Source organism: Myotis nattereri (assembly GCF_964212035.1).
Source record: "Myotis nattereri genome assembly, chromosome: 18".
NCBI classification, from domain to species: domain Eukaryota; kingdom Metazoa; phylum Chordata; class Mammalia; order Chiroptera; family Vespertilionidae; genus Myotis; species Myotis nattereri.
Window position 1 is genome coordinate 17,910,395 of NC_138093.1, and position 19,353 is coordinate 17,929,747.

The window sequence follows — 19,353 nt, forward strand, 5'->3', positions numbered from 1 at the left end:
TCTCAATGTTTACAGATTTCACGCCACAGCATTAAAAAATCACATTCATTGATAGCACCACCAGTCTCCTCAGAAGGGGGAAGCTGCCACGCCCATGGAGGGAGGTTCAAGGTTTCCAAAATGCTAAGGTTGAGTTTCATCTCTGGTCACAGATACCATCAGTGGTCTTCCTCTAAATGACAGGCTCGTTTTGTTTATTTTTGAGAACATTTCTGCCCTAAAGTCAGGTTTTCATCACCATGGATTGACTGTGAGTCAGGCTTTCCAGTAAAAAGACATCCCAGGAACAGCAGCTTGCTGTTCTGTGGCACCGGTGCCTTTGCTCAAGGAAGGGACCTCGGCGTGCAGCAGAAGAGCTCCCGTTCTGTGACAGAACAGTAGAAAGACGTGTACTCAGGGTCTAGATGTAATAATGTTAATATTTTTACTGCTTCATCAAGGATAGCCTTACATGTGAAAATGGCTTTGTTTTGAACTGTGAGTTGGTATCAACAAGGAATATAATGACTATTAACAATTATGCTGAAACAATACCTGGCAATAAACTGGGATGGTCCAGGCTAAAAGGAATAAATGGGCCATCCTACCTGTGATGATGTCAGAGAGGAGAGGCCTGCCCATGGAAGAATTTGGCTCAGGTGACCTCTATGGTACCTCCCAAGTTAACTATATAAAACCTGTTTTATATATAACTTTTTCTACAGTTTTTATGATTGCTTATTTTGCTAATATTCTCTAAATAAGATGAAATCTGAAGTGTATTATTAAACATTAGAGTTTGTTTGGCAAGATTGATATGTGAATTGTATTGTAATTTTAAATCTTGTAATACAGAAATGACATGCACATTATAAATTATGTATTCTAATTTAATCAAAATGTTTAGTATAATGGCCCATTCAACTATCCTTGATGAATGAGAGTTCATGTTAATTACAATTTTTCAGTCTCAAATGTGATATAACTGTTTATTATTGATATTGTCAACTTGTCTTTGGGATTCTTTTTATAAATTGGAGAATCAGAGTATTTCCAGAATCAGAAATGCAAATTCTCACTTTCATTCTAGGTAAACGGATGTGAATTTTAATAAAGGGTGTGAGGACTAAAAGTTAGACAACAAGAGTTAAAGTAGTTTCTTTAAGAGGAACGCATGCCTTTACATTCTCTGAGTTCTTTGGGTGGTTAAGTAGAATAATCAAGGGATAAGATAACTACATATTTAAGTTTCCAAATAGTCATTAGCAAAGTTTTACTGTAAAGTTTATTAGCAAAACTGAATGATTGTGGAACTGAGTTTGTTTTTTAATGTGGCTAGGAAACTTTCTTCAAGGAAGTAAATTGAGGGTAGAAGTTACCTAACATGTAAGTACTTTATCGAGCACCTATTATGTGCTGGCTCTTTGGTAGGGGCTAAGGAAACAAAAGTGGTCCTTGTTCTCTGCACTTACGACTCTCAGAGTGTATTGAGAAGAAATGGATATTTCTGTCAATGGTATAGTAAAATAATTGAGATTTCCAGCATCCTAATTTCCTCGCTTCCCGATTTGCAAACCAGTCACGACATCTGTATAAATAGCCAGAAATGCATTGCAAAAACTCAGATCTTGCAGATCCGTCTCCCCTGGGCCGTCAAAAGATCTCCAGAAGGTTTCACAATCTTCAGCTCTCACAGGGCTTTTGTAGCCAGCAGGAAATGGCAGACTAATTGCCATGTGGGAAAACATGAGGTGTCATGTCTTTGGAGGAAAATGATCCAAACTCTATCTAAGACTCTTGGTATCTGGTTAAGTTTAGCAAGTGAAAATGGACTTAGGAGTCTGTGCAGACTCCTCCTTGAAAGTACTCAGGGAGTGTGTTGGTGTCCTCAAGCAGACACCATCAATAATAGAAAGTGTCTTGCTTTTATACAGAATGATGACATTTTATAACCTAGAACAGTGGTCAGCAAACTGTGGCTCACGAGCCACATGCGGTTCTTTGGCCCCTTGAGTGTGGCTCTTCCACAAAATACCAACTTCTGCGCATGGGCCACGAAGTTTCAATCACACTGTACGTGCACGCCCGCCCGTGATATTTTGTGGAAGAGCCACACTCAAGGGGCCAAAGAGCCGCATGTGGCTCGCGAGCCGCAGCTTGCCGACCACTGACTTAGAACATTACATTCAAACTTCTTAAGTCTCCTACCTGCCAAGCCCAATTTAGAACTGATCTCCTTCAACCTCCCAGCTGCTCACTCATGCCAGAAATTCCGGCATCACCCTTGATCCCTCTCGTATCCTCACTTTCTACAACCATTTCTTCTGGAAAATAGGAATCCTTTCCTAGTTAGAGTTCAACTTTTTACTGCATCTGCCGCCCCCACCCCAGCCCAGTCCCCTCAGACCTGGGTTCTGCAGCAGCCTCCTCCTTGGTGGGTCTCTTTCTGTTCCTAACACGTTCTAGTCAGCGTGTTCTCACACAAGAGAGAGATTTCAAGAGCAGTAAATCAGATGCTATCACACACTTCTACTTAAATTCCTGCAGTTATTTCATCATACTCGGGGGGAATCCAAGCTTCTTATCATGGTCTCGGAGGCCCTACCTGATTGGCTTCTGGCTGGTGCTCTGAACTCACTTCCGGCCGCTATCCCCCAGCTCACCCGGCTCCAGTCATACTGGCCTCCTTACTGTTTCTGGATGCTGTTGAGCTGGTTCCTGTCTGAGGGAGGGCCTTGGCATCGTCCAGGAATGTCCTTTCCCTGGAGATTCTCACGAGTCACACGCCCTCTTTGATTCGTCTCTTTTCAAATGTTACCACTGCATTTTCAGACTATCTTCTCTAAAGGCACTTCCATCATTCTGTTTCCTTCTCTTGCTCTGTTTCTTCCATAAAAATTACTGCTTTTTGATATGTTTATTAATGTTTTCCTTGTCTTCTGTCTTCCTCATTTGAGTTTAAGTTCTGTGAAGAAAAGAATTTGATCTCATCTGTTCACGGCTCCGTCCTCAGTGCCCAGTATAGAGTCTGACAGGTAGCAGTTGTTCAGGAATGTGTGCGTGAGTGAATGAGTTTTGCTGTTACTTATTAACATCCTTGAGCTTGCTGCTCAGTGAATATTCTTCCTCAGTCTTAAGCTCCAGTCATCATTTATTTAATGGTAACTGTATGTTCTGTGAAGATATAAAAAAAGGTCTGGAATAATTATATAGAACTTTCTATTTTACAATTCATTGTTACATATATTAATTTATTGTGTTAGACATTTAGGAAGCCATTCAAAAGAGATGCCAGGAGGGAACAAAAAAAATGTTCAGGACAAGCTTATAAGGAGGGGACTAAATTCAAAATTATAAAAATTAGTAGTGTCCAAGTTGGACACACAGAGAATGAGAGATGAGAGGAGTAACTCAAGCCAAGCATCATGAACTTATCTAGAAATGTTGTTGTTAATGAACTGGAGTTCCACATATGAAGAGTGGAGTATGGGAAGTTGTGGCCAAAGACAGGAAATTGTGTCCAAGGAACAGCGTTTTGCTTTGCTGGAAAGAGACTTTGTGTAACTGGAAATTATAAAAACTGAGTAAGATAAGATATTCTGCATGTGTGTTGACGAGGAAAGAGGTGTTAGCAAAACTGAATTACGGGACATTTTGAAGCTGGTCTGAACATGGTTGGGAACTAGAGGACAAGGAACTTCTTCGGATTGTTAGAAAGAAGTGACAGTGGTGTGGAGAGGAATATATTTCTGATGGGCCACCTAGAAACTGAAAGGGGGTGAGGTGAGATGGAGGGGAGAAGCCTGGATTGTCCCAATATGATGAAGTGACAGAGTTCCAGATGAGCCATCCACTTGAAATTGGTTTCTTTTCTCCATGGTCCACAAATTAATCATCATAATGAAAATGTCAAGAAGAGAAGTGCCAGGAAAATGATACCTGTAACAGAGGTTAGGTAGCCTGTGAGCCAGCATCCCTGCTTTCCTCAATTCAAGCATGTCTCACACACTTCTAGCTGAGCTAAGGTGGCATCACCCGGGTCAGCTCTTGGCCCCTACGAAGTGACTTAGAGTCCAAAGTGTTGAAGTGCAGTACTTTTTAAAGCGCTATTATACTTAATATATATTAGCAAGCTTGACCTTAGTATTTTTTTATAAATGAGTCAAGCTGCTCTGCAGACCCAACTCCATAACTTATAGTTATGTTCTCAAGTATTTCTTCCTGTGAAGGTACGGCACTTGTTTCTTTCTCAGTGACACTTTGAAAAATCTTACTTTTTGATCATCCCATTTATTTGCTCTGAAATACTGGGATGATAAAACATTGGAATTAAAAGGGACCAAACATGTTTTACATCTAGGTAAGACCACAACCTCAAATATATGAGCAAGACAGAAGTCTGTTATAGTTGCCTCAATGATGGTTGATCCCAGAGTTTTTACCAAGCTCAGGGCAGGGCTCTGCAGTTCGCCAACAATCTTGTCCACCGCTCATCCTCACCTCCTTCTGTCCTCCTCCTTCTTTAGTCTTCTTTTCTCAGTTGGTTACATCATTTGGAAGTTGCTTTGTGAGCTAATAGCTTTTCCAGGAACATTTGAACTTTAATAATAACTACTACCAAGCACCATGCTAAATACTTTGCATACATTAGTTCAAACCCTTAAAACCCCTCTTAGAAGGTGCTGTCCTCAGGTATCAACAGAAAACCGAGTCTACGAAAACTTGAGTAATTTAGCCCAGTGTCACAAAACTAACATGTCATTAACAAGTTCCAGAGTTTGAACTTCTGTATCTGATTCCAGTGTCTCTGCTCTTCTTGTCACATCTCGCTGACTCCTGTAGAAACCTACAGCTCTCGAGATTCTCAAGAATGAAACTCCGAGAAGCATGACTGGTTGGTGAAAGTTTTGCTACGGGATAAGGATAAGGATATCTGGGACAGATGTAACTGTTCACCTACAAAACATAGTTAAAAGTCACTCTGGCTTTATCAGGAAACATCCATTGTTAGACCCCTGCGATGATAGGCTTAACTCTCCTTGGAGGTAGTCTCAGATGCTTTACTGCAGATAAGTTCATTATTATTCTTTGGTCCCTGTATCCCCAGTGGAAGCCAACACGTGTCCCTCATATGGAGGGAGAAGAAAAGAACAGCCAGTCCTCCAGCTTCTCATGCTCCAGGCTTCACCTTTGGGTCAGACCTGTTATGCCCACACAGCTCCAGCAGCATGGCGTCAACCACACCTGTTCGCTCAGAGCTTCTTCCTCCCTAGGTACCATCCACCTTAGATCCTTGCAATCACTGAGGGAGGCTTGATTCTCAGAGGCTCATTTGCATTACCAGAGATTCTTTCTGATATCTCCGTGCTACACTGACAGTTTCATCTCAGTGTTTTCCTTTGTGGCATGGCCTAACGTTCAGGGAGTTTCAGATTGCTGCTAGCAGTGCTCTGCCTGCTAGTTTCATCTTGAGAACATTGTCCCCTGGCCTTTAACCCTATCCATCTCCTCCTCAATCACTTTGGAGGCTCTCTCCACTCCCCAAGGATGACCCATCGCTTTAGTTGGATCCCAGAACTGGGCACAGTGATTGGCAGGACTTGACCAATGAAGAGTACAGGCAACAGTGACTCATATTCTTTGTGACTGATTCTCCATTATCACTTTCTGAAGCAGTCTGGTTGTTTCTTTCTAGTCCTATAGAAAACCAAGTTTACCTTGATAGTATTGTGATTTAGGGATCATTTCTAAGTTTCTCAAGGAAAGAGGTAAATTTCCCCAAAAAGGGCTGTGTTGTCTCCTTCCTCAGTTAAAAAGAGACTTGGGGTCAGCTTTGTGTTTTCGTTGTGGTTAAAAATGTGGAATTGCTTGTTTTGCAATAGGTTTTGTTCTGTGTTGCATGCAATTTTCTTCTTTATATCTTTTTTTCCCCTTAAAATTAAATCCAGTAGAATGTGAAAGAAAGAGAAGTGAAATAATCTCCACAGCTGCTGAGTTTTCCTGGAAGGCAAAGACATCTCAATTTTAAAGTTAGTCTTAGGACATGAAATCGTTGTTCTTTGAAACAGCTGTCTGGTCCAAAATGCCTTTGTAGTATCCATTTTAAACAGCAAATTTTAAAAACCGCTAGGAGCTTTGTAAAGATTTCCTTTATCTGGGTTATGCATTATTTTGAGTCTTTTGAGTAATTGTTAAAATGACAAAACTGACTGGAATAAAACAGATGTCTGCTTTTTGTTTTGTTGTTAAGGGGGAAAAGGGAAATGTCTTTGGGGTATTGGGATTTACTTGGTATCTAAATGAATCTAAATAAATGATTGTTGGTATCTCAGCATTCTGTTCATCATAGATTTTTGTGCATTGGGCCAGGATATCATGTGTCCCTCAGGGCTTAGCACCATACCTGTCACATAGTTCCTCAACAAATGTTTATTAAGCAAATGTCATGATAACCATTATACAGAATGACATGTCATGTAACTAGACACATCATTCATCCATCCTTCCGTTTTTTTCTATGAAGACACCTGGCATGGAAGTTTTCCTTGATAGAAACTCTGAGTTTAAATATGTTTATCAAAATCTCTACTATTTTCATTAGTCCATTATGGGGTCTCTTGCCCATGATTTTATGTAAATCAGCTCTGGCATTGTGTATACTTTTACTGCCTCTTGGAGTTATAAATTCCATAAGTAAAAGGTAGTTGTAGTTCAACTCACAGGGTAGATAACTAAGGCATTAAGGGAGCACAGAGGAGAGAAAAACTTGTGCAATTAATGCTGCCTGGGGAATGTCTGAGTCATGGTTGTAAGAATGAGTAAACATGTACCAGGGGTTGAAGAAGGTGATGGACAAAGGCAACAGTGCCAGACAAAGTCTGAAGGATGAGAGGGTGTGCCATGGGATCGCTGGCCATAGCACTGTTGCCACTACCACCATCACCATTATCAGTATCATCATCACCAACTTCTGCATAAATATCCCTCACACAAGACACAGGTTGTCAATTGAAGTGTTTGTTTTTTTAAAAATATGGTTTATTTTCTTTGACTATTCAATTATATCCATTTATGCTGAAAACTGTGGGTGTACCTAAAATGGTCCCCTCAGACAAGTCGCTGAATAGCCAAGCTTCCAGATTTTTTCTTTTTGACACAAAGAGACTGATGTGTGTGAACAGATCTGGAACCTTAAACAATTTTATGCTTCTGGTTATATGCTTCCCTCCCCAGTCCTGGTCTCACTGAGCGGAGCCTAAATGGAGGTGGTGCTGGTGACCGGGAGGGGCAGGGGTCAGCACCCGTCATATGCAGCCCTATTCACAGAGCAGCCCAGATGTCCTGATGCACCCAGGACATCTTGTTGTCGGGAGCAGTGGCATGAAGGCTGTTTCTCCATGTGATCACAACTCATACAGAACCTTCCAAACTGAGTTCTAGGAATGACTTTGATATAACTTGACAGAGTTAAAAGAATGATAATAATGGTGACAGGTAATGATTTAAAATAATTTGATAGGCTCATTTTGTGGGGAGCCATTATGGAAAACCATTGCTATCATGACATGCCAGTCCCTCTTACCCTTCTAGAATTTTCCTCTGCCCTGTTCTCCTCAATACTGAAAAACTTATACAGATAACTTCACCTTCACCCAGGCTCTAAGATTTCCCATCAACCTTTCTCCAGGTATATGGGGGGCAAAAGAAACCCAATTTCTCCATATTTTGTCACAAACTTGTTTCGGCTTAATCCATACTGTGCCATCTGGAATTAGGTCTTGCTTCTCCTGTGTTGATAATTCCTCAGAAATCTAGTTCTTTAAAACGTTAAAAAAAAAATGAATGTTTAAAGAATTTATATAACTAGAGGCCCGGTGAATGAAATTCGTGCACGGGTAGGGTCCCTAGGCCTGGCTGGCAATCAGGGGCCTTCTGGCTGCCAGCTGGGGCCTTCCTTCATTCCGCACTGCTCCCTGGTGGTCAGCGCACATCATAGTGAGCAATTGAACTCCCAGTCTCCCATTCGAACTCCTGAGGGGACACTTTGCATATTAGCCTTTTACATATAGAGATTATTATTGGTCAGTCATTAACACAAAAGAAAGATCCCACCCAAGGTGATTCTTGAGAACTAACTGCTAAAGGGAAAGAGGCTGGGCTGGTACAGACAGCCGGCACCTTTCCTAGCACCCGATAGGGCACGGCATGGAGGCCCTGCCACTCTGGGTCTACTCCCTGGATTTCAGAAATGCTGAGCTGGAGCAGATCTTTACCACAACCTCTTCTGACCTAATAATGGAGACAGACTGAGAATAGCTGTGGTTCTCTCCCTGCTTTCCTCCCAAGTTGCCTTTTTTATGTTTTTTTATTCCTGTCTAAAGGCTTTCATTGCTTTGGGCTAAATGAAGTTCAGATTGCAACAATAGCTTTTTCAAGGGATATTGTAATGTTGACTAATTTGCCTGCTATTGGTTATGCCCAAGTACTAGTAGACACATGACCTGTGGCTGTTTGGCTTGTCCTCCTATGGGAGAACACTTAATGAAGCTAATAAGCTGTATTAAAAGAAAATAAACAAGTTTCCATGGCCCCCAGCCTCACAGCCGCATATATGTGGTTATTATTTATGATGCTGAGACACCAGTCCCACAGCTCCAGCTGCCCACTGGGCATTTCCACTCAGAAGGCCTCCGGCACTTCCTGTCTAACCCATCTGCAGCCCAAACCATTAACCTCTCTTCAAAGCCAGCCCTCACTGTTGGAGTTTTAGGGGGTCAATAAATCACACCCTTTCCTTCCCCCCCTCCAGTTAAAATTTGTTGTTGCTGTTTTTAGAAGCACAGGAGACAAACAGATAAAGTGTAAAACAAATGGGCCTAGATCTGCAGCCAAATATCTCCCTAATATTTCAGCCCCCTGCAGTCACAGCCACAGCCGAGCATCCACAGGCCTCCTCCACAGGGGAGCTCACCAGGGCATCTTGGAATGGAAGAGAAACACATGTGTCCTCCAGGCACGAGCTTGCTCAATTTCTCCTTTATAACACACCAATCAAATCAGTCAGTTCTCCTAGTCGTGCTCTCTCTCTCTTTTTCTTTTTTTTGGCAAATGAGGGCAATGAGAATGCACATTCCACCATTTAATCACTAGTCTTTGTACTTTAACATTTAACTGATTACTTTACTATTTCTTAATATATATTTTTTATCATTGGTAGTGTTACAGATCTCTCCCATTACCCCTCCCTTATCCCTTTCCTTCCAGCTCCTACCTCCCGACCCCCGAGTCTTCACCACCCTATTGCCTGTGTCCATGGGCTATGCATAGTTATAATAATAAAAGCATAATATGCTAATTAGACTGGACAGCCAAATGACCTTCTGGACATCATTTCGGACGTCCTTACAGACGAAGCCATGGTGGTGAGGGCCAAGGCAGAGGCAGTTAGGGGCGATCAGGCACACAGGCAAGCAATTAGAAGTGATCAGGCAGGCAGGCAGAAGGGTTAGGGGCGATTAGGCAGGCAGGCAGAGGGGTTAGGGGCAATGAGGCAGGCAGGTAAAGACAGGGGCAATGAGGCAGGCAGGCAGCAGGGTTAGGGGCAATGAGGCAGGCAGAGTGGTTAGCAGTGATGAGGCAGGCAGGCGAGTGGTTAGGGCAATCAGGCAGGCAGACAGGTGAGTGGTTAGGAGCCAGCAGTCCCGGATTGCGAGGGGGATGTCCGACTGCCGGTTTAGGCCTGATGATCGGGCCTAAACTTGCAGTCGGACATCCCCTGAGGGGTCTCGGATTGCGAGAGGGTGCAGGCTGGGCTGAGGAAACCCCCCCCCCCCTTCCAGTGCACGAATTTCGTGCACCGGGCCTCTAGTAAGTATACAAGTTCTTTGATGTATCTCTTCTCATACCCCCACCCCCACATGGAGGTATGTCAGTTTGTTCCATGCCTCAGGTTGGGACAGCATAGATGGACCTGGAGAATATTATGCTAAGTGAAATGAGCCAATCTGAGGAAGACAAATATCACATGATCTCACTTATTTGTGGAATTTCCTTGTGTTTTGGGAAGGAAACAGTGAAGTCTGGGGGCAGGGGCTAGGAACCCTAGACCCTTCAGGAAGCCAGGAGATCAAGTTCCCACTAGCGATTCACTCCAGACTTGCCTTTTTTTAAAATATATTTTATTGATTTTTTACAGAGAGGAAGGGAGAGAGATAGTTAGAAACATCGATGAAAGAGAAACATCGATCAGCTGCCTCCTGCACATCTCCTACTGGGGATGTGCCTGCAACCCAGGTACATGCCCTTGACCGGAATCGAACCTGGGACCTTTCTGTCCACAGGCCAACGCTCTATCCACTGAGCCAAACCGGTTTCGGCAAGACTTGCCTTTTTTTATTGAGATTGCCTTCTTAATTTATGTGACATCAGACTGAGCATTTGAGTGTGAGCAAGAATATTTCTACATGAAATATTCTATATTGAAAGAATCTCCACCACTTCCGCTGTAACCTGGATCTTTTTCATCATAAATAAGACCCTACAGTTATAACCAAACTCATGTTTTCAGCTCTTCCAGGTGACTGGGATGAATGCTGACACAGGCCTGGCTCTGTGGCCATTGGCAGCCAGAGAGAGTCAGGCCTGGTGGTGACTCAGCTGATGCCACAGCTGCACTTACAGTAAATGTGTTTTGCAATACTCTTGAATTTTAAAATAGTTTTTGCTAAAAATTAAGATGTTTTATTTAAAATTGTTATCCTCTTTGGGTGGGCTCTTCACTATGTCAAGAAAAGGAAATATCAAAGATTAAATATCAAATCAACAGGTAAAAGAATCTCGTCCCTTTGGCAATGACCTATCAGTACAGGAGAGGTCTGGTTTTATAGGAGGGAGGTGCAAAGGACCTAAAGGCAGTGAGAATAATGCATAATAATAACTGTTGTAGTTTGTACATTTTACTTGTATATTTACCTGAGGCTGGGCATGGTATTAAGCAATGCTCTTTACACATCTAACCTTACAGTAAGCCTGAGGTGGATACTGTTACTCTCCCCATTTTATAGATGAGGAAACAAATTCAGAGAGGTTGCCTTACCCAATGTCATCTAAGATAATAAATGGCACAACCTGGATTTCAACAGGTGTTCATGGTCTTTACCATAGTCTACTACATTTTACTTAACTTACATTAGTAAAAGTTTACTAGAATGCAGGTAAGAATTCCACCAAACTTCTGTCTCGCATCTGGATAATACTGTAGCTAGAGGTTTGTGATCAGTTGCTGGCATCTTATTTTTAGAAAATCCTTTAAAAATAGAACAAATTCCTGGGATGGCAAGAAGGATGCTGTGTTATCTAGATAACTCTTCATATTAGAAACATCTGAAAAAATTGGCAGAAGGGTTGGCTTAGAGACTTGAGGACTTGGGGAGCATATAGTATCTGGTCTCCAATGCTTGAAGAGCTTTCATAGGTAAGGAAATTAAACTTCACATTTTTAACATCCAAAGTCATTCTTATGACACATGACTGAAAGTTATATGTATAATCAAACCATGGGCTCATTGTGTGGTCATATTCTCTTCCAGGTAGCACTTAGAAGCCCTTTATGCATGGGATGAAATCGCCTGCTCCTTTTTAATGTTGAGGTGACTTTTATTTTTTCAAACTGTAAAACACATAGTTCAATTTGATTTCATAGTGAAATCATTCAGAAGCTCCTATCTGCATGATTGCAGCTGAAATAGACTAAACAACAAAAAAAATGCAGTCAGTACAAATTGCTGTGGGTTATCTATACGGCTACAGCATGTGGTGAGAACCTGGAAGCTGCATCCACAGAATTTATGAGGCTTCCCGTAAATCAGCTCGGTTCAGTGTTTCAAACCCTGTATCCAGCTCTGCTTGGCTGTCTAGACACAGCCTGAGATGAAGCTTCAAAAAATGGGTATAAATGAAGCAGCCAAAGCCACCAGAAGTCTTTGACCCTCTTCTAATGTTTCAACCAGATAATTATTTTCCCTCTCAAGAATTTGGCTATCCTTTGAGGGGGGAAAAAAATCAAGATTTTCCATGTGAAGAGCCCCTGAAAGAAAATACTCTGGAGAAAGGTCAGTGAGAAAGGGCCAAAGCTGGATTCTTCAGATCTGCTTAGAGAATGTGGAAAGTCTGTACCCTTTCTGCTGTGCGTGCTGTCCAGCTGGCCAAGGGCTCTGTGGCCTTTGGCCAGCTTTGCCCTCCCTGTACCTTAACATCTTAAAGGAACTTGTGCTGTGCAGTGGAAATGCCTTGAATGGAAACCTAAATGGTAGCTAAACACTCTGGTACAGAGGTAATTAGATAGTTAAAAACTGATGGATTTTCATTTTGTCATGATAATATATTGTAAGATAATCCATTACCCTTTCTGCTCTGTAGCAGAGATAGAATCTTTCAGACTTTCCAAAAATAAAACTTTCGTACTTGGAGAGTACACTTTCATTAAATATGCCCCACTTTTCATTAAAATGACAAATTCTGTTTGTTGTGGTTCATCTCCTTAAACTTTTTTTATCTTACGTTTTCTGTAGAAAGTTAAGGATTCAATCAGAAATGAAAAAAGGTGGTTTTAAAAATAAACATAGTCCAAGTTAATTCCATAGTTCTTTTCTTCATTCATTCATTCAACAAGTTTTTGTTTTAAGGAGGCCACAGCCTGTGGTAGGCCCAGGTTGTGCCATTTGTTAGCTATGTGATCCTGGGAAAGTCACCTATCTAATCCCCCTGAATCTCAGTTTCTTCAGCTGACAAACAGCTCTCTTACCAACTTTGCAGGATTGCTATGAAGATTAAATGAGATGATTTTTTTTTAAGATGGTGAAAAATTAGAAGGTCTTCTTTTGCTCCTCACCCTCCATTGTCATATCCAAGAAATCTTGGCAATAGAGAGGGAGAGTCTCAAAAGCCCTAGAAATGTCAGTCCGCTTTTTACAAGACTCATGGAGTGAACCAGGTTGAAATTCTATAAGTGACTAGTGCATACTTTACCTTGAGTAAGGAAAATGGGCTAAGCAGGAAGACAACAAAAAGAAACTTCTATATTTCCTCACTGAATCAGTGTGAGAAATGTGGATATGGGTCCCACGAGAAACCCAGATAGCAATTTTATTTGGGACCAACTCAAAGTATAAACCCAAGTAATAATTACAAATGGGAAAGTCCAGGTGCAAAATGCCTGATAATAAATATTTATTCAAGTTAAATATAGAGTTCCAGCTAAGTAATTGCTTAAGTGAAACAACAGTGAGTGCAAAAGTACTAAAAGAAAAAGATAAAAAGAGCCCCTTAAAGAGATGTGAAAACAAGAATTCAGAAATAATCTTCTAGGTCAGTATTTCTAGATAGATTAGCAATTATGAGATAAAGTAGAGGCAAATAAAAAGCTTCTCAATTCTTTAATAAGTCAAGAATTATTGTTTTGTTTCTGAATTTCATATATACAAAAATGAACTAAAGAATGATTTAGAAAACTTAAAAATAATCATTTACTGTAGAACTGAGACTGCTAAAAAAATATATAGAAGCCAAAAAGGTAATATACTTCTCACCCTACACAAAGGAAACAGTAAAGAGTATTATAAAATGTTTTCAAAATGACAAAACTAAATCCAAGTATATAGCTATGGCAAAAAATAAACATGATTAAAACATCCCAAGTCTCCTGGGGAATAGAATGATGGGCATAAAAATGATACAGTCTTTGCCCTCATGTTTTTTTATGGGCTAGTTGGGAAGACATTATCAAAATCAATACATAAGTAAATGAGAAAGAAAAAGAAACATAATGTCAAAATCACCAACTGTGATCAGTGCTACGAAGGAAAGGGAAATATGAAATAGAAGCATTTATGAAAGAGGAGCTGACCTGCAGGGGTGTCAGGGAAGTAGTGTCTGAGGATGTGATGATGGAGCTGAGATTCCCAGGCAAGAGTAGGAGTTAACTGTGTAACAAGGGGAGGCAAGAGAGCTGCAGGCAGAGAGAGCAGTATAGTCGGAGACCTTGGGAGCAAGCATGGCCCATTGGAGAAGGTAAAAGTAGGCCAGTGTGGCTGCAGCAGAGAGGAGAGCTGAGTGTGAGAAGAAGCTGAAGAGGAAGGAGGTGTTGGGCCAGACCACACAGGGCTCTGTAAGCAGGCAGCATAGGGAGTGTGGTCTTTTCCTAAACCCAGGTAGCTATTAGCGTGTTTTACAGAGGTATGAAAATATCTACTCACATTTTCAGGAAATGATGAGGATTCAGTGAGAACAGATTTGATGCTTGGAGACCACTGAGGAGGTGATAATACGGTGGTCGTCAATATACCAGCAATAAAAATTTAGGTGGTAAAAGGGAGAGGAGTATGAAAGAGTGGAAGGTGGCTAAGATACCCCCCAAAATCTCTGATTACACTGCTGCTCTGTGAAATGGGAACACCAGTGGGCAATTCAATCATACATGTCAAGGGGCCTTTGAGATACTCAAGTGGAGAAGTCTGTAGGCAGCATGAATCTGGTGCAGATCTGGACAGGAGATACAAGTGTATGAACCATCTGGGTTCAGGTGTAAATTGAGACTTGCAGGCATGAATGAAAAAGAAGAAGAGAAAAAGATTGTTAATCTTATACACTGCTAGTATCTGTCTAAATTGGGGTATTTTTTTTCTGGAAAGGTGATTGAAATGCATATCAGTATCTTAAAAAATGACCATAACTTTGATCCTGTGACTCCATTTCTAGGAATCTATTCTCAGAAAATAATAATCAATGTGACAAAGGCTTATGGATAAAAATATTCATTTAAGCATTATTTATTATTGCAAAAAAATAGAAAATTACCTGTCTAATATTAGGAGGAGATTAAGTAAATTACCATATATTTATAATAATTAATATTGTCATTATAATTGGATGTTTATAAAGATGTAATTGCATAAGTAGATGACTGTGATATAATAGTAACTGACAAAGATCACCAAGTTGATAGAAATGGAGATAAAAACTTAACTGTGTGAAAAATGCAGAGAACAAGAGTATAAGAAATAAGTTTATCTGTAAACAGTGAAAACAGGATGATTGTCCCAATTTTTACTTTTATCTAGTTCCCAGATTTTTTTAATGGGCATTTATTATATCTTTTGTATTTTTTTATTATTAGGAAAAGGAAGATAAAATTATAGTATTGCCACAGTTACAAATATGCACTTGATAGACACTGGTTAACATTCTCTCCTTTTTACAATATTGATCATTTCTGTGTTGTTAAATCTAGCATAGTATTTTTGGTATGTAAGATTACTGCTGTGCAATGTAAACTTCTATGAGTCACTCAGACTTGTAAAATAGTCTCAGAAAATTAATCTGATTACCAGGCAACAGCAAATGCTTCCCCCTCAGAGCACCTCTCCTCCATGGGCACCCATTTCATCCCATTGGGAGCGTTCGGATATTTTTTAACTTCTTGCTCAGCAGTACAAATAACTGAATCCTTTAATGGCTAGCTTTTTAAAAAATTATAGAATACATACATATAGGAATTCGCTAATTATTTTAAATAAAACGAATTGGTCTGTGTTTTTTCCTTCCAGGGACTGAGCCAACCGTTTGGTCTGCCATTTGTATCACTGTCTGCAGTAGTAGAAAAAAATCATTCTGAATTTGGTTCAGAACTAAAAGCATGGTCTTTTTTTAACTCCAGGAATGTATACAAAGACTATCGCTTCCTTGAGCTGGCCTGTGATTCGCAGGAGGACGTGGACAGCTGGAAGGCCTCTCTGCTAAGGGCTGGCGTCTATCCCGACAAATCTTTAGTAAGTGGGAGAAGTCTCTTATTTTTAACTTATTAACCATTTTTAAGAAAACAGAATTCTACATGTTATATTTTAAAGAAACTAGTTCTTCTTTGACCTAATTTGGCACAGTTTTAAGCAATACTTTGCTTATATTTTTCTCCACTAGATTTCTATTTTAAGAAGTTTATCGGTATATTTAGACTGAAAGAAAATGCCCCATTCTACCATAAAACATGATATATATATAACCTCAGACCAGGAGATAGTTTCTTTGTTGTAACTTAAAATTTTATTTTCCTTTATATGATACTCCACAGTTGTTATGGTATTAATACAAGCAGTTTATAGCATTCTTCATATAATCATAGCATATATATATACACACACATATATATGTATATATAATTAATCGTGACACTATTTTATATTCTTAAAAATGTACTTATTTTTATAAAAAGCTACCTTCTTTTATTATGTCTGTAGTACCTGTTCCAAATTATATCTGTTCAAACTCTGGTTAATGTTACTGTGAGTGTGAAGAAACAAAAAAATATATAGCTATTCCCACTTATCTTTATTAATATACTTCAAGTGTCTTGAAGACACTTTTCTCATTCAAGCTAATAAACAGACCTTCTATTTGTGTTCTTTGGAAAATGTAATATTATACAGACAGGTCTGGATTTCCGCTTTGCAGAAGTCCAACCCAACACACATCCACACACTGTTAAACAGACTCTGCACATGAGCAGCCCTCACTGCTTCCTCGCTGTTCCCCACACGGCATTGTACTATCCAGTGCCCCCCAGGACTAAAGTGCTGAGACTTAGCCTTGGGGACTGAGTCCAGCTTGACTATCTAGGTGCTTCCTGGGCTCTATATCAGTTTTTAGGACTGGTCACACAAAGGTAGGGATATTTCCAGGCCCCAAACAGGACAGAGTGAGTCTGAGATATGGGCGCAGCGTGGGACCATTGAAGGCATTCTGGGGACATTACGACCTGACCACGTCCCTGTGGTTACACTGGAATGTAACGAAATTCTGAGACCAAGGATCAAGGATTTGTGCCAAAATGTTCTCACTGCTGTTACCTTAGTTCACACGTATACCTCTTATCCCCATTCCAACCTCCTTTGTCTGGTTAGCACCTAAAATGATGAACCCACACAATATCTCCTGTGCACTCCAAATGGGGTGACACCAGACCCTTTCCCGATGATGCCAGGCAGAGAGATGTAGATATATGATTTTCATAGTCATCCAGCTTTGACCAGTTGTGTACACACATACTTGCCTAGATAACTACGATTCTAAAGACCAACGTGAGAAAGCATTGAAAAAAAATTATTATTCATTCTGATCATTATTTATTACTCTTCCCTACCTATTGATGGTAGCGTGTTTAATTTCACAAGCATTCTATATTAAAAATGTATGAACATTCTAGGTTGATTTCATAGTCATTCATTTCATAAAAGCCTATTGAGCACATGCTTTTTTCCAGGCATCCAGTCTAGGCACCAGGACACAGAGGTGAGGAGTGAGGTCCCGCCCCCAAGGAATAGATAGTAATCAAGGCAGTGAATAACCGCATAACTGTAGTGTGATGTAAGAGAGCGATAAGCTCAATAAAAATACAGTAGGTTAAAGGGATAGCCAATGCTATGAGGGCAGGTGAGCCTTATTTTAGGAAAGGTGATCAGGGGAGCCCCTTGGAAGAGCGGACGTTTGAGTAGGCTCATGGTGGAAGGGAGGGAGTAAACGATGAGAAAGTCGGGAAGAGTAGTTGTGCAGAGGACTGGCACGGGCAAAGCCAGTGCAGTGTCTCAGAAGAGCAACAAAAATGTCAGTGTGTCTGGAACACACAGAGAAAGGCCAGGAATGGTTGTGTTTCCAAGACGAGGGTGGTTGGGGGCAGGTTGTGTAGGCCTCGGAGGAGTGGTGAGCATTTTTGAGGCTTATTCTGAGTGAGGTGAGACATCGGTAGAAGGTTCCGAGCCAGTTTAGTGACGTGATACGATTTTCATTTTTCAAGATCATTATGGCTGGTTATGAGGAGAAGCAGTAGAGCCCATGGTGGGTTCGAGCACAGGCTTTAGTGTCTGGCTACCTGTTGACATTCCAGATGCTCTCATACAAGCTGTGAGATGCTGGGAAGGTTACCTGACCTTTTTATGTTTCAAGACTCCCATTCCTAAAATGGAGATAACACAAGTCCCCATGGCTTGGTTGACAGGATTGAATGAGATAATGCAAGAAAATCACTGAATAGAATGGACATAAATAAGCATCCTATTTTTATTTATGATGATGATGATCAATTTATCACATATTACTCTCTTTAACAAGTAGAAGAAAGAGCTAAAATGCTGTGGATAATATAGTCCAGTGAGACTTTATGCTATTTCTACCTCCCAAATATGTTTGGTTATATAAAACCTCTGTGTGTGTGTGTGTGTGTGTGTGTGTGTGTGTATTTCTTACATGTAACTGTAATGTTTGTGAAAATGTTTTCTTAAGTAATAATTTTGTTAATTCAGCTTATTTTATTTTTTCAGCATATTTAAATGCACTATGCATGTTTACCATTACATAAATCACGTACTGCATCTCTTGTGAGGAATACACTGTCTTGGAAAAGCACAGTTACCTTCCCTTCAGTGAATTGTTTTTATAAATCTGAATTTTCACGTGTCCACAGCTCTACACAAAGAAGCAGCTCAATGAAATACTAGCTTTCTTTTTTTGCAGAATGCTCAATTTTAAGTAAATCTAGAGATTAAGCCAGTCCTACAACAATCAATTTTGGTCCTTTTCACATGATTTTTATTTATTTAGAAGCACACATTCTGCATAGTGGTTTGGGAGATCGGGACAAAGGGGTGTTTTACTACAAGCCAAAGACATGGCAGGAAATTAAATTTGGCAGCACGCCATGGACGTTACTTTTCTCAGTTTTCATCATAAACACTATTTGCATTTTTTTATGCACCAGGTTACATTACACGATTGCTTGACTTTCAGATGGTTAAATGGCTGCTTACTACTGAGAACAATCTGAGTAGAACCCTTGTCTAAACATCCCGTTTTGTGACAGATAAGACTTGGGGGAAGGGATACTTTCAGATACAGTTATTTCTAATTTAGAAAGATTTGATGAAGACATCAGATAAAGCTAATAAGAGATGCCTCTGTCTAAGTGGGTTGTTTTGTTTTTGTATCAATAAAGCCATCAAGTCAACAGCCAGTCAGTCAATCTCTACCCTAATAATTAAACTTTTATGTGTCATACATGGACATGTGTCTAGACTCAAAAAGCTCTGCTTTCTACAATTCTATTTTAATTGGAAAAATTCTACATTGATTATTATTTTTTATTTGTATAAGGTTTGGCTTCATTTAGATAAATAGCTGTCACCTAACCTGGAATAAAATGATGTTTCAGACCAGTTTGATTTTTCAACTAAGTTTGCACACTTTTTTTCAACATGCTTTTCCCCATCATATTTTTCTATCACATTCACATGATGGAATGTTTTCATGTCATTAATATCATAATATTCTGCT

The 19,353-nt window shown here is 40.2% G+C and overlaps 1 protein-coding gene across 4 annotated transcripts in view; it reads left to right on the plus strand.

Moving 5' to 3' along the window:
* Positions 1–19,353, plus strand: part of DNM3 (dynamin 3) — a 369,574-nt gene that overhangs the window by 265,625 nt on the left and 84,596 nt on the right. For all 4 annotated transcript variants that reach the window (XM_081113203.1, XM_081113206.1, XM_081113205.1 and 1 more), the window contains one exon: positions 15,692–15,803. In XM_081113203.1, the coding sequence (XP_080969329.1) occupies positions 15,692–15,803 (112 nt within the window). The remainder of the gene's footprint in view (positions 1–15,691; positions 15,804–19,353) is intronic.